The sequence below is a fragment of the Phascolarctos cinereus genome, unplaced genomic scaffold (assembly GCF_003287225.1).
Source record: "Phascolarctos cinereus isolate Bilbo 61053 unplaced genomic scaffold, phaCin_HiC Scaffold_4;HRSCAF=312, whole genome shotgun sequence".
Classification (NCBI taxonomy): Eukaryota; Metazoa; Chordata; class Mammalia; order Diprotodontia; family Phascolarctidae; genus Phascolarctos; species Phascolarctos cinereus.
This window is the reverse complement of record NW_027555847.1, coordinates 661,946,215-661,962,053: the sequence shown is the minus strand read 5'-3', so window position 1 is coordinate 661,962,053 and position 15,839 is coordinate 661,946,215. Positions and strand designations below refer to the sequence as shown.

The 15,839-nt window shown below is 40.1% G+C and overlaps 1 protein-coding gene across 1 annotated transcript; it reads left to right on the top strand.

Moving 5' to 3' along the window:
• Positions 1-923: 923 nt before the first annotated feature.
• CD70 (CD70 molecule) lies at positions 924-4,327 on the top strand. The gene is made up of 3 exons (XM_020971422.2): positions 924-1,425; positions 2,570-2,651; positions 3,511-4,327. The coding sequence occupies exons 1-3, from the start codon at positions 1,279-1,281 to the stop codon at positions 3,921-3,923; spliced, it is 642 nt and encodes a 213-aa protein (XP_020827081.1). The 5' UTR covers positions 924-1,278; the 3' UTR covers positions 3,924-4,327.
• The last annotated feature ends 11,512 nt before the right edge of the window (positions 4,328-15,839 follow it).

The following is a 15,839-nucleotide window of genomic DNA, read 5'->3' as shown; positions in this document are numbered from 1 at the left end:
AATAAGATAATCTCTAAGGTCATTTTCAGTCACTGACATTCTATGGGTCTATGACTCTAGATGGGAGATAGAGACAAGGATGGAGAGAGAGAGGGAGGGAGGGAGGGAGGGAGGGAGAGAGAGAGAGAGAGAGAGAGAGAAGAGGCAGGAGGGATGGAGAGAGATAAGGGTAAAGAGAGATCCTTTCCAGCTCTGACATTCTGTTTTACAATTCTGAAGTTCAAGGAAAGATGATTTTCTGATATGGGCTGTGTTTTGATCCCATTTAAGGAATGAGATGTGGAGATTTGGTGGGGGAAGAGGGCATAGGGGAGGGGAAGATGAAGAAGATATATCTAGGATTACTGGGTCCTTTCTTTTCAATTCTGGGATCTCAAAGGGATAGATGGAATGCAATAGAGAACCAAGAACTTGAACTGGACCTGGACATCTCCAAACAGCTTCCTGTCCATGATAGTGGGTACCTTTGTGGCTACTGATCACTGAGCACTTCAGCCTCTCATGGGCACATCACTAAGCCATATGGCCCCCTTTGTTTAAGAAGAGGAACTAGGATTTGTTTTACACCAATAAAGAATCCTAATCAGGGGTCTAGGCTCTTTTTAGGGACTCCACCCATGTTCTTGCCCCTGGAGGGTGAGAGTCCTTTTGGGAGAACAGGTTCCTTGGTTATGATATCCAGTGGTGGGGAGGGAGTATGGGTGCCTGGGGAAGCGTACCTGGGTGGAGAAGACCTTGGTAGGTAGTAAGTGACTCCTGAGTTGGGGAGACCATGTACACCAGGGTTCCTGGTTTGAGCCCTGGAAAATTTTATTTCCCTCCCCTTACAAAAAGTCCCAGGCCAATTCACATGTGAAAAGGGAGCACAGAAGGAGGAGAAAGGGGAGGGGAAAGGTTTTGGAGGCTTTGACTTCTGGATTTCCTCCTGTTGTCCTCAGCCTGTCTAGAGAGTCACCCACACACTCTTAGCTCTCCCTTCTCCTCCTCCTCCCTTCCTCCCTTCCTCCCTCTGTTCTCTGCTTTCTTTCTCTCTGCATTCTCTCTCTCTCTCTCTCTCTCTCTCTCTCTGCATTCTCTCTCTCTCTCTCTCTCTCTCTCTCTCTCTCTCTCTCTCTCTTTCTCTCTTACTCTCTCTCTCTCCTTCTCTCCCTTTTCTTTCCTCTGTGTGTTTGTTTGTCTGTGTGTGTGTGACTCCCTCTCCATCTGCCTACGAGGCTTATATTTCTCTCCAGTCCATTTATCCCCCAGCTCTCCTGTCCCCATAAGGAGAGCAGAACCATGGCCTCTGCGGATGGCAGGAAGAAGCTAAGGATCTACTTTCGATGTTCCCTGGTTGGCTTTGTCACTGGGTTGTTTGCTGGTTTCCTGGTGTCCTCTCTGGTTTGCTACTTTCTCTCCCGACCTGTCAGCAAGGTCCACCATGAGGTAAGTGAGTACCACATAAGCCTTCCCGATTTCCTGATCTTAGGTGGGGTGGGGGTATAGAGAATAGGGGAGGAAGAGACCCCTTAGGGAAGAGATGCAGGAAAGGACCAAGGTAGAGGTACAGACAAGAAGGAGAGGAGACCCTGGGGACACACAGAGGAGATACAGAGGGAGAGCCAGAGAGAGAAAGGGAGACAAGAGAGATGATAGAGATGGAGGAGAGATATGGGGAGACAGGGAAAGTGAGAGGTAGAGGCATGGGATAGGAGGGGACAAGGAGAGAGACGTGGAGGCAGGGAGAGAATGACAGACAGAAGGTGAGAAGCAGTCTGGATTTAGGTTCTGGTGTGTGTGTTTGTGTGTGTGTGTGTATGCATATGAGCACTCGTGTATGATGGGAAGGGAGAATTATTTGTGGGCCACTCAGGCTGTGTGCCCTGGCTCATTTGACTCCAAAGTCAGCGAGGTGGATCCCAAGGTAGAGTGGTTGGAGGTAGGCAGGCAAGGGCTCAAGAGTGAGAATGATTTCAGTGGGTCTTCCCCAGGTAATGACTCAGATGACAGCAGGGTTGCTTCACAACATAAGTGGAGGGGGTTACCAGAAATTCTTTGATCTGGAAGGAACTTTGGGACAGTCAGTTCATCAGACCCCTTGTGTCTGGGCCAGGGCCTCCTACTTTGTTCCCAGATCTCCCCTCACGGTCTATCCTCTTCCCATTCCAGGAAGCTAAGAAGTTCTTCCAAAAGCCTTTCATGAATCCTTACTGCAAGAAAGAACATTTACAAAAATTCAGATCTCAAGGGAAAGAGGAAATGTCACGCAGAGGCTGGAGTCAGGGGAGAATAGGGACAGTAGGGACTCTGTGTGTGTGTGTGTGTGTGTGTGTGTGTGTGTGTGTGTGTGTGTGTATGTGTATGAAAGAGAGAAAGAGAGAGGGAGAAGGAGAGAGAGAGAGAGAGAGAGAGAGAGAGAGAGAGAGAGAGAGAATGAAAGAGAGAGAAAGAGAAAATAGACAGGTATAGCAAAACCTGGGTTGAGACTGGGGGCTTCAGGGAAAATGTTTTCTGGGCTTCTTTGACTGTGAAGTGCCTGAAGAACATCAGAATTGGTTCCATCCCATTCTGTGCTGTCCTTCCCCCTCAGCCAGAGAACAACACATTCAGGGAAAAACAGGGAGGAAGTAAGGAAGCAATTCACACAGCCCATCTCCTGCTCAACCACACAGGTAACAATGAGTCGTGGGTCTCCCTGTCTATATATGTCTTTCTGTCCTGAGTATTTGTCTCTTTGTGTACATCTATATGTTTGTCTATGTGTAGACATGTATGTGTGTGTGTATGATTCTGTCTCCTTGTTTTCTCCCCCTTTTTGTATTGTGATGAGTAAAAAACCCCAAGAGGCAGACTTTCTGGGTAATGATCAATTTATTATTTAAGCTAGCTGGCAATCAATAAATTGATGATCAGTGGTTTCTCTCAGTAACCAAAGATGCACAAAGGAAATCTGGAAAACTTTAAGTAACCCTTCTGAAAGGGAGTTTCCTTGACATGTGAAAATCAATCCTGATTGGTGGACATTTAATGAGGTTGTTCAAAAGTCTTCAGCTCCTCTGCTGAAAATGTGACTTGATCATGAGACTCAGCCACCTCTAGCAATCTGAACAGGGGAATTCATCTCCATCCAGACCACTTTGATTGGTTTTGTCCTTCATAAGCTACATCACCCTATCCAATGGAGGAGTACAAGGATAACAGCTCCTTTCCCCAGAGGGCTTGCCAAGATTGGATTCTGTTTATACTCTAAATAGAATTAGGTCTCCTAGTTGGGTGGCATCCCACCCAAGATTAAGGAGCATATGCTTTGAGTGCTAAAAGTAATCTCATCAATTAGTCATGTCTTTAGAGACTGACTTTAACAAGAGTTGGGCTTTAGTGAGGAAACAGTGAAGAGAATAGCTTGGATCCCAATTTAATAATTGGTTATTAACATAATATCTCTGCATAGCAGGGGCCAGGCAGCTGTGGTAAATGAGTGAATGGGGCTCTCTATGGGTCTGAGCCCCTATTCTTCCTTCTGTCTCCTAGGTTCCCGTCAGGACAATACCCTGCAGTGGCAAGGTGGTCCATCCCTGGGCCGCTCCTTCATCTATGGCTTCACTTTGGCCCAGGGTTCCTTGCAGACCCAGCGCAGTGGCATTTATGGTGTCTATGTCCAGATGACTCTGGCCCAATGCATCCAGGCCAGAGGCCAGGGCACTGAGCTCACAGAGGTCAAGACCTTGACCATTGGCATCCTTTCTGCCCAGGGCCGCCATTCCAGCCTCCTCCGAAGACACTTCCAGGGCAGGTGCTCACTGAGCGCCAGCCTCCAGATGAACCTTAGCTACCAGGACACTGTGTATGTCAACCTCACATATCCCCTAATGCCTTCACCCAATGGTGATGAGACTTTCTTTGGAGCCTCTTGGTTATGTCCACCTCCTCCTGCAGAAGACTGATGGTACTGGACTTTCAGGGCACTGTAACCCAGGCTAGGTGAATTCCCTAAAAACTGATGCTGAGTAAGAGTCTCAGTCTAAATTCCTAGCCTTTTTTCCGCTTATTCCCTGAGTGCATACTAAGCCAAAGCCAACTTGAGCTTTATGCTCTTTCCCAAACTTGGTAATAGATCACCAGCCTCTGTGTATTTATGCAAGCTCTTCCCCCTGCCTGGAATAGACTTTCTTCTTAGCTCCAACTTTCAGAATTCTTCTTTTTCTTCAAGGTTCAGCTCAAAGCATCATCTCCTTTGCAAAGCCTTCCCTGATTTTCTCAGGAAGTAGTGTCCATCCTTGAATCTTTAGATCTCTAGTACTTGAATTTTGTGCATAGTAGGAATTTAATAAATATTGAAATGAATAGACAGATTGGGATAAGGCATCTCCTACAGAGGTTTAGCCACGACCATTTAGTTTTTGGGGCTGTGGATTCACTTTGCATCTCTATAATTGGTGAAGGCATTGAATTCTAGTGATCTGCCTAAAGTACTAGAATGCAAGCCTCCTGGCTCTTAGCCTGGGGAGGGCTGGGACAGAAGAAATGGAGTCAGGGGGACTGGGGAGTGTGGGAATGGGAGGATGGAGGATTTGACTGGGTAATGGATGTAGGGGTAGGAGTATGGAGCAAAGCTGACAATCTCAGGGCTAAAGAATTAGTCCTCCCAAACTCTTGTCTCCTGCCCCTAGAGCAAGGGTCCTTCTTAAAAATATATTTATTTAGTATTTTATTTTTCTCCAATTACATGTAAATGCAATTTTAATATTCATTTTAAAAATCTTGAGTTCCAAATTTTTCCCTTCCCACCCCCTCATTGAAAAGGCAAGCAATTTTATGTAAGCTGTATATGTGTAGACATGAAAATATAGTTCTCTATTAGTCATATTGTAAAAGAAAACACAGACCAAAAAAACCCTCAAGAAAAATGAAGTAAAATAACAGTATGCTTCCATCTATATTCAGACACTATCACTTCTTTCTTTGGGAATGGATAACATTTTTCATCATAAATCCTTCAGAGTTGTCTTGGATCGTTGTATTGCTGAGAATAGTTAAGTCATTCACAGCTGATTATCTTACAATATATTTTTAATTAATTAATTAATTTTTAGTTGTCAACATTTACTTCCCTAAGATTTTGAGTTCCAAATTTTCTCTCCATCTCTCCCCTCCCCCTTCCCCAAGATGGCATGCAACCTGATATAGGCTGTACATATACATTCCTATATTTTCACGTTAGTCATGTTGTAAAGAAGAATTAGAACCAATAGGAGGAACCACAAGAAAGAAGAAACAAAACAGAAAAAAAAGAGCAAATAATATGCTCTGATCTGCATTCAAACTCCATAGTTCTTTCTCTGGATGTGGATAGCATTTTCCATCATGAGACCTTTGGAAATGTCTTAGATCCTTGCATTGTTGAGAAGAGATAACCAAGTTAGTCATTGCACAATGTTGCTATTACTGTGTAATGTCCTCCTGGTTCTGCTCATTTCACTCAGCATCAGTCCATACGAGTCTTTTCAGGTTTTTCTGAAGTCCACTTGCTCATCAATTCTTATAGCACAATAGTATTCCATTACATTCCTATGCCACAACTTGTTCAGCCATTCTCCAATTGATGTAAATTCTCTCAATTTACAATTCTTTGCCACCACAGAAAGAGCTGCTATAAATATTTTTGAACATGTGGATCCCTTAGAAGTGCTATTACTGGGTCAAAGGCTACGTACATTTTTATAGCCCTTTGGTCATAGCTCCAAATTGCTTTCCAAAATGGTTGGAGCAGTTCACAACTCCACCAACAATGCACTAATGTTCCAATTTTCCCAAATCTTCTCCAACATTTATCATTTTCCTGTTTTGTCATATTAGCTAATCTGATAGGTGTATCATCTTACAATATTGCTATTAGTGTGTACAATGTTTTCCTGGTTCTACTCATTTCACTTTACATCAGTTGAAATAAGTCTTTCCAGGTTTTTCTGAGAGCATCCTGCTCATCATTTTTTTACATCACAGTAGTATTCCATCATAATTATGTAACACAACTTGTTCATCCATTTCCTCAATTGATGGGCGTCCGCTCAATTTCCAATTCTTTGCCACTAGAAAAGAGTTGTTATAAATATTTTTGTACATATAGGTCCTTTTCCTTTTTTAAAAATCTCTCTTGGGATACAGACCTAGTAGTGGTATTGCTAGGTCAAAGGGTATGCATGGTTTCAGCCCTTTGGACATAGTTCCAAATTATACAGCAGGGATTCTTAACATTTTTTAGTGTTATGGACCCATTTGTCAGTCTAGTAAAGATTAGAGACCCCTCCTCAGAATGATATTTTTAAAGGTACACAATTAAATACATAAGATTACAAAGGAAACCGAACATTTGTGAAAATAAAGATGCAGATTTTTTTTTCTCCCATCTAAATTCTCTAACTCCCTGAAGTCTATCCATGGACCCCAGATTAAGAACCTCTGCCCTGGAGGGAACAAGAATGATATTCTGTTGCTCTGGGTGTTCTCTGGGTTTTCCCCTAGAGGTAAGGCTGAGGCTCACACAAGTCTGGGCTGGCCCCAGGGCAATCTCTCTTCCCCAGTTTAAGTCCTGGCCTGTGATATTTCATGACACTTTCTGAAACTGCCCTGCCCTGGCGATTCCCAATCATTCTGCTCTTCAACCTCTGGGTACATATCTGAGCACAGCAGGGAACCTGGCCCCTACACATTGAGCCCTGTACTGTGAGTCATATTTGCCTTTGTTTATAGCATCATTTCAAACCATCACTTTCAACAAGACAGCACCATTCTATGTCTGGTCCCTAGGGAGTGTGAATAGTTTCTGATCTACTGCCTATAACTTCACTGATGTATTCTGGGTGTTTGGCAGTGATGGACAGGAATCAGCTCTTGGCCATAGGCAGGATGTAGTAGAGGGACAGCAGTATCCAAGAGGCTACTCCTAAGTGCCAAGTTTCCAGAAGATCACTAAGGAAGAGACAAGGGAACTGACACCCAGAGATCATGCGATTTGCTCTACTCATCCTACAAGGCTTCTTATGTAATATAACTGCTCATTCTGGCTTCTGGATTCTCTTTCCCAGAAGCTTCCAAATGAACAATTCCAGAAAGATGTCATGTCACCAGTTGATGGCTTTGGGGATAGTATTTGTTGCTCTTATCTCCATAACAGTGCTATTCCATAGGGATCCTGTGAAATTAAGGTTGTGAAAACCATGAGGCAACACACCCACATTTAGGTATTGTAGCCAAAGCCTTCCACAGGGAAAATGTCTATCTCTGAACAGTTAAATAAACAAATAGAGAAAGAAGAGATCAATGAATTGAGCATACAATCAGAAAAACCCTCAAAAATCAACAAATTAATAATGCCTCCCAAAGCCACAAAAATAGAAATTCTGAAAAATCAGAGCTGCAATTGGAAACAAAAAACCCATTGAGCAAAAAAGCAAGCAACCTATTGAGATGGCAAATAAGGTTGATGTTTAAAAAAAATTAGTAAAATAGACAAATACACAGAGAATTTGATTACAAAAAAAAAACCAGAAAGAAAAACAAATTAATAACATTGGAAAGAGGAATTCACAACAAAAGAAGAAGAAACAGAGGGTTAGGACTGAGAAAAGGTCATTGGAATTAACCGTTGAGAGACTGTTGCTAACCTTGCAGAGAGAACTTTCAGTTGAGTAATGGGGTTTTTAAGTTGGATTACAAGGGTTTGAGAATTGAGTAGGTGGTAAGGAAGTGGAGGAAACAAATATAGATGATTTGAAGGAGTACAGTAATGAAAGAGAGGAGAGAGACAGGATGATAGCTTGAGGGGACTTCCTCTTGTGACGCTCAGTCCAGCAACTCAGAAGTGACAGTGATTGAGATGGATGGTAGGGTGGTCCAGGGCTAAAGACTGGTAACATGTCAATTGTGACAGGACAAGAGGGTTAAGGATGAAGGTCAATGTGTAGCTAATTGGTTAACTACTGAGTCAAGACAGTTAAGGGAGGAAATTGAGGATTCTTGAAACCTATGCAGTATTTGGGAATGAACTTTGCCAAAAGATCAGCAAATGTTTAAGGATGGGAGAATCTAAATGTGCGTGTGGACGTCTCATCTCAAATTAAATATAGAAGGTCTAGACACTTGGATTGAAACTATCAATCAAAAGCATAGACTAGGTGCAAATAAATCCTTAATCCAATTGGGGAGTGCTTTGATAATTGGGTGAAAGCAGATGACATCCCAGAGGAAAGATTTTGTGATTGGTTAAAGAGAGTTAGCCATACCCTGTGGGGCTATGGCTAAAACAGCAAGCAGCTTTGGATGTTTCTCCGTTCTAATAATAATGAGAAGAGTGATGGTTGAGAGAACTGCCCTTGGAAGCAAGGAGGATTGAGTGAGTGGGGATGAGGGGGAGGAGGAAAGTTGAGTCCTTCCTTCTTCACTTTCCCCATTGATCAGAGAATGAACTTGTGAATTTTGAACTGTATTTCTTATTGGCATTAATAGCACTGCCTATGGAACTGGATTGGCTAAGAACCACCTTGAGAACATACAATAAAGACAGGTGGCCTCAGAATTCCATAAACACACAGACCCTTTTATCTCCCCCCTCCAAAGCAGCAACTCAGGGGGACTTCCAGAGGACTTCATGAAGGAAGAAAAGAACTTCTAGTAACCAGGAGCTATGAAGGTCCCCTGTGACCACCAAGTGTCTTCTACCTCTGTGCCTCATGATAGCTGAGCCCAATCATCCCATGGATCTATGGGTAATCGTGAGAGATTGTATCCCGGATATTTGGTGAGGGGGATCATTTTATAATGCCTAGGCTTATTATATCATACTGTTAAATACTGATAAAATATTAATAAATAAATAAAATATTAAGTATAAACATATAAATAAAAGTATATACATATATAAATATGTAAATATATACAAATACATATAAATAAAATAACAATGTTAAATATATCAAATACCTTTCTTTAAAAAGGCTTTCATTTTTACTTTCACAAGATTTCTCATAAATTCCTTTCTCTTCAATTGCATAGCCACCACTGTGGTGTGGACACTCATTACCTCATGCCTAGATTGTTGAAATAGCTTTCTGATTGACTTTCCTGCCTCAAGTCTCTCCCTGCTATGTTACTTTCTCCATTCAGCAGGCAAAGTCATTTTTCTAAAATGCAGATGTGACCATCGGACACACACACACACCATATCATGTTTGCCTTCACTTGATAAACTCCAATAAACTTCCAGGATCAAATAAGAAATTTTTTGTCTTAAAGCCCTTTACAGGCTTGTTCCCTTTTCCTATCTTTCTACTCTCCTTACACTTTACTCCCTTCCATATTTTCTGTGGTCCAGTGACACTAGCCTTCTTGTTGTCTTTCACACAAAACACTGTGTCTCCTTATTCTTCATTTTCATGGGCTACCCTCTATGCCTGGAATACTCTTCCTCCTCATCTCCTACCTATGGGTTCCCCTGGTTTCCTTGAAGACTCAATTTAGATTTAATCTTATGTCCTTTTTCGTCTTGTCCTTTCTTGGTCTCCTTCCCTAACTTCCCTACCATCCTCCCTCTGCTAGTGAGTCTGAGATGACCTTCCATCTTCTCTGTATATATTTGGTATGTACTGTTATATCCCTATTTGGATGTGAATTCCTTGATAGCAGGGACTGTTTTTGCTTTTATTTGTATCGCTAGCACTTAGCATAATGCTTGGCTAAGAGCCTAATGAATGCTTCTAGCCTGAATGACTAAAAACTAAGTCTGACTGGCTGATAATCAATGGGATATATACCTGATGGGGGCTCGTAAATGACCTTACTAGAAACTCCAATCCCTCTCTAGAACCCTGAAAGGAGCAGTAGTCAGCTACTGTTGGGAGATCCAAAATGCCAATGTGAGCAGGGAATTCAGGAAGTAAGTCTAAAGACTGTGGAACTGTGCCTCACTTAAATCCAATTGATATGCAAGTCATGACATCACCCCACGATGTCTTTGGTCATCTTTGAAAACAAAGGACAAATAAAACTACAACAGTCTCAGAGGGGTTATTATATTTAAATTCCTTAAACTCTTTGCAAGCTTAAAAGTTAAGGTTGCGATTCTGTACTTACAATAGTAGCGCTGGCATCCAACCTTGCCTGTCAGTCTGGGTTGCCAGCATGATACAGCTTAAAGAAACAAAGAAACACATCCCCCAAATGCTACAAATGAGGACCAATCTCCTTATATATATTCCTCACACACGGTAAGCCCCACATGATGGTTACATTTTCATCATTGTTTCTAATATTTGTTCTTTGACCCACTTGATCTTTAGCATTCCATGATGTGGTATTCATTTTAGACTTGGGAAGGATAACCAAACCGCTGGATAATGAAGGCAGGATCTAAAAAGATCTTGTCAAGTGAAAACATTGAACCAGATTAAATAAGATGAGATTCAATAGAGATAAATGCAGTCTCAGACTTGGGTTTAAAAAATCGGCTTAGCAAATGTATGATTGGGGAGGTAAGGTCACATAGCACTTTGTCGGAAAAAGATCTGGGGAATTTTTAGTGGATTACAAGCTCAATAGGAGATCTTGAGTTGCACAGAGAAGTTTAGCTTCCAGGAATAAAGATGAGAGTCTCACTGCACCTGCCCTAATTAGACCACATCTGGAGTGTTGTGTATATTCCTGGGTGTCCTAATTTAGGAATGACATTAATTTGAGAGCTTCCAGAGAAGGAGAATGATCACAGTGAAGAGCTTTGAGTTCGTGCCATATGAAGATAGATTTAAGGACTTGGAGGTGTTGATCCTGAAGGAAAAGAAGAACCAGGGGAGACAAGATTGTTTTTATCAAGTATTTGGAGGACTGTGGAATGTGGAATAGGGACTAGGTTTGCACTATTTGACCCTAATGGACATTATCAGAAGCAATAGGAGAGAGTTGCAGAGTTAATTTTAGACTCAATGTCAGGAAAAGCTCCCTGGCAATTAGAGCTGTCCATAGGTGGGATGAGCTGCTTAAAGAGGTCATTCAAAAGAATGACTATTTATGTGGTTTAAAAGGATTTTTGGGGGGTAATGAGTTGAACCAGTTGGTCCCTGGAGTTCCTTTCTCTCCAAAATTCTATGATTCCAATAAAGTCCAAAATCTTTTTTCAAATTTCTTTTATTAATTTCCATTCCATTATGATCTGCCTAGGATTATGTCTAGTGTTTATGCCTTTCTGCATTTATTTTTATCATCTTTTATTTATTTTTACAGCCTTTATTATCTCTCACTTCCATTGCCTCCTGCCCCCATAAACAATTTTTTAAGATCTTAGCAGTAAATATGCATGATCTAGAAAAACAAATTCCCACATTGATTATGCACAAACACTCATGTATCATTCTGGATTTTAAATCCTTTATTTTTCTGGAAGGATATGGGTAGTATGATTCACATTTAGTTCTCTGGGCTTCCATGTGGTCTATCATCAGGTTAATCTGAATAATAAAGTCTTTCAAAATTGTTTTTCTCTATGACATGGTCACTATGTAAAATGTTCTCCTAGTTATACTTGTTTGGTTTTGCATCAGATCCTGGACAACTTCCCAGTTTCTGTTGAAATTGTCTATTTCATCATTTCTTACAGCACAATAATATTTCATTATACTCACATACAGAAATTTGTCCAGCTGTTTCCCAATAGAAGGTAATTCTTTATTCCAGTTTGGGACTACTATGAAAAAAGTTGGTATAAATATCTTTCATACATGTAGGTCCTTTTCACCTTTCTTTGATCTTTTTGGGATATGTCTCAGAGTGGTATTTCTGGGACAAAGAGTATATGCTCATTTTTTGCTGACTTTTTGTTCATAGTTCCAATTTGTTTTTCAGAATGACTATAACAATTCACAGCTTCGCTAACCATGCATTAATTTGTTTTCCCATAGTCCCTCCAATATTTGTCATTTTCTTTTGAGGGGATTCAACTTTGTCAATCTGATTGGTGTGATATGAAACCATGGAGTTGATTTAATTTGCATTTTTCTAATTACTAGTTATTTGGATTATTTTTTCAAATAGTTATTGATAGCTTGGATTTCATCCTTTGAAAATTGTCTATTCATATCCCTTGACCATTTATCTGGTGGAGAATATGTTTTAGTCATAAATTTGAACCAAATTCTTATGTATCTTGGAGATGAGACTTTAATTAGAGAAAGTTACTTGCAGAGATCCCCCCCAAGTTACCTATTTTCCTTCTAATTTTAAGTGCATTAGATTTGTTTGTGAAAAAAAAACCCTTTCCACTTTAAATAATCAAAACTGTTTATTTTTGTTTTTCATTATTTTAAAAATAATTTTAATTAATTTTAACATTTTGAGTTCCAAATTCTCTCCAGTCCCTCCCCAACCCATAGTGAAAGCAAGCAATCAATTATATCAGTTATACATGTGAAGCCATACAAAAGTCATATAAAACAAAATTCCGTATTAGCCATGTTGAAACAAAAAACAAGAAAAATAAAGTAAGTGAGAAAAATATGCTTCAGTCAGCACTTAGAGTTCATCACTTCTTTCTCTGAATGTAGTTAGCATTTTTGTCTTGAGCCCTTTGGAATGGCCTTGGATCATTGTACTGATTAGAGTAGTTAAGTCTTTCACAGTTGATCATCATTACAATTTTGCTGTTACTATGTACAATGTTCTCCTGGTTCATTTTGCATCAGTTCATATACATTTTCCAAGGTTTTTCTGAAATTATCCACCTTGTCATTTTTCATGGCAAATTAGTATTTCTTTACAATCATATAACATGATTTTTCACAGTTATGATTACTGTGTATTTCTCTCTATCCTATTTCTCTGCCAATTACCTCCCTCCCCCCCTCTCTTTCTCTCTTTCTCCCTCCCTCCTTTCACTCTATCCATCCTCAAAAGTGTTTTGCTTCTGACTACTGCCTCCTCCAATTTGCCCTCCCTTCTATCACCACTCCTTTTCTCTTATCCCTTTCCCCTTTTACTTTCCTGTAGGTTAAGATAAATGTCTATACCCAACTGAATGTGTATATTATTCCCTCTTTGAGCCAATTCAAATGACAGTAAGGCTCAAGTGCACCCCACCACCTTCCCTATCTTCCCCTCCACTGTAAAAGCTCTTTCATGCCTCTTTAATGTGAGATAATTTATCCCATTCTACCTCTCCCTTTCCCCTTCTCCCAGGGCATTCCTCTTTCTCATCGCTTAATTTTATTTTTTTAGATATCTTCTTATATTCAACTAACACCTGTACCCTCAGTCTATGTATACTCCTTCTAACTGCCCTAATAATGAGAAAGTTTTTAGGAGTTAGAAGTATTATCTTCCCATGAACGAATGTAAACAGTTTAACCTTATTGAATTCTTTGTGGTTTCTCTTTCCTGTTTACCTTTTATATGCTTCTCTTGAGTCTTGTACTTGAAAGTCAACTTCTCTATTCAGCTCTAGTCTTTTCATCAAGAATGCTTGAAAGTCCTCTATTTCATTAAATACCCATTTCCCCCCCCCAAAGGATTATACTGAGTTTTGCTGGGTAGGTGATTCTTGGTTGTAATTCTAGCTCCTTTACCCTCTAGAATATCATATTCCAATCCCTCCAATCCTTTAATGTATAAGCAGCTAAATCTTGTGTTATCCTGACTATGGCTCAATGATATTTGACTCGTTTCTTTCTGGCTGCTTGCAATATTTTCTCCTTGACCTGGGAGCTCCAGAATTTGGCTATAATATTCCTGGGAGTTTTCATTTTGGGAACTCTTTGAGGAGATAATCAATGAATCCTTCCAATTTCTATTTTACCCTCCAGTTCTAGAATCTCAGGGTAGTTTTCCATGAAAATTTCTTGAAAGATGGTGTCTAGTCTTTTTTTTTTTTTTGATCATGGCTTTCAGGTAATCCAACAATTCTTGAATGATGCCTTTTCAATCTATTTTTCCAGATCAGTTGTTTTTCCAATGAGATATTTCACATTGTCTTCTATTTTTTTCATTGTTTTGGTGTTGTTTGATTGTTTCTTGATGTCTCATGGAGTCATTAGTTTCCATTTGGCCAACTCTAATTTTTAAGGAATTGTTTTCTTCAGTGAGCTTTTGTACCTCCTTTTCCATTTGGCCAATTCTGTTTCTTCAGGAGTTCCTTCCTTCAGTGAATTTATGTACCTCTTTTCCCATGTGGCCCATTCTGTTTTTTTTAAGGAGTTCTTCTCTTCAGTGAACTTTTGTATATCTTTTTCTATGTGGCCAATTCTGCTTTTTGAGGTATTCTTCTCTTCCTTGGATTTTTGTGCCTCTGTTGCCATTTAGCCCATTCTGTTTTTTAGGTTATTATTTTCTCCAGTATTTTTTGTTCCTTCTTTATGAAGCTGTCGACTCTTTTTTTCCCCATGATTTTCTTGCATTACTTCCACTACTTTTCCCAATTTTTCTTCTGCCCCTTGTATTTGATTTTGAAATACCTTTTTGAGCTCTTCTAGAAATTCCTTTTTGGATTTGAGACCAGATCACATTTTTCTTTGGGGCTTTGGATATGCAGTTTTGACTTCTTTTGTCTTCTGAGTTTGTGTTTTGATCTTGCTTGTCGTCATAGTAACTTTCTATGTTCAGGTTTTTTGTTATTGTTGTTGTCATCATTTCATCATTTCGCCAGCCTGTTTCTTGGCTTTTAACTGTATGCTAAAATTGGGCTTTTCTTCCAGGGTGGAGAAGACACTGTCCAAGCTTTAGGTATTTTTGTGCTGCTGCTTTCAGAACTAGTTATGGGGGTCTGTAAGTCTGCAGTTCTTCCAAGGTGGCATGAGCTAAGAAGAGGTGTGTTTATTTCTCTTCTGGCCTGTGCTTTATGAGTGATTACAAGCACTCTTTTCTGCCCTGGAACTGTAACCAGAAATTTTTCGAATTCAGGTTTCTTGGCTACCTATATCACAGATGTGATCTTGATGCATAAACCAGAGAGGGACAAAACATAAAAAGTAAAATATATGTTAATATTTCTAATAAGCATAGATGCAATTTAAAAAAAAATGGTAGCAAAGAGGCTAAAACAACATATCACAAATGTTATACACTATGACCAAGTTAGATTTATACTAAGAATGAAGGTCTGGTTTAATAGGAAAACTACAAACTTCATTAACCAGATTAATAACAAAAGTAATGAAAATCATATAATTATATCAATAGATATGGAAAAGAATTTTGGCTAAATGCAACACTGTTTTTAAGAGAAGACTAGAAAGCATAAGAATAAGCAAAGTTTTCTTAAAATGATAAGTAGTAATTTTGGGAGGTGGAGTCAAGATGGCAAATAAAGTCAGAAACTAACCTAAGCTTTCCCAATTTTCCCTCTAAACAACTTTAAAATAATGCCTCCAAATATATTCTGGAGCAGCAGAATCAACAAAAGGTTGGGGTGAAATAATTTTCCAGCCCAAGATAACTTAGTAGGTTGGCAGGAAATGTCTGTCTCACTGGGGTTGAGAGTGGAGCACAATCCAATGCAGGTCCCCTCCCTACCATGAGCCAGCAGCAGGCATTGGGGGCATGTGGTTTTATGGCCTCTGCTTTTAGAGCTCTAAGTTCACAGATGTTATGGGTGTTGAACAACCAGTCAGAAGGAGATCATAGGGGACTCTTTGCTGGCACTGGGTGCAGGACTCTGTTGCATTGCCCATATGGAATTCTGGGTTGTAATCCCAGGGCCAGGAGGAGCACTAAAGCAATAGCATTTGTGGCCCCTGAGAAGCAAGAACCCTGGTCACAGTTCCAGGGCAGAAAAGAGTTCTTGTGGTTGCTTATAGACCAGAACATAGTCCAGGAGAACAGTGAAA

Bases quoted from the DNA above. Each gene is read 5' to 3' on its own strand.
- CD70 (XM_020971422.2), top strand. From the start codon at position 1,279: ATGGCCTCTGCGGATGGCAGGAAGAAGCTAAGGATCTACTTTCGATGT. The intron at 1,426-2,569 runs GTAAGTGAGTAC...CTTCCCCCTCAG, and splicing joins TCAGCAAGGTCCACCATGAG to CCAGAGAACAACACATTCAG. The intron at 2,652-3,510 runs GTAACAATGAGT...TCTGTCTCCTAG, and splicing joins TCTCCTGCTCAACCACACAG to GTTCCCGTCAGGACAATACC.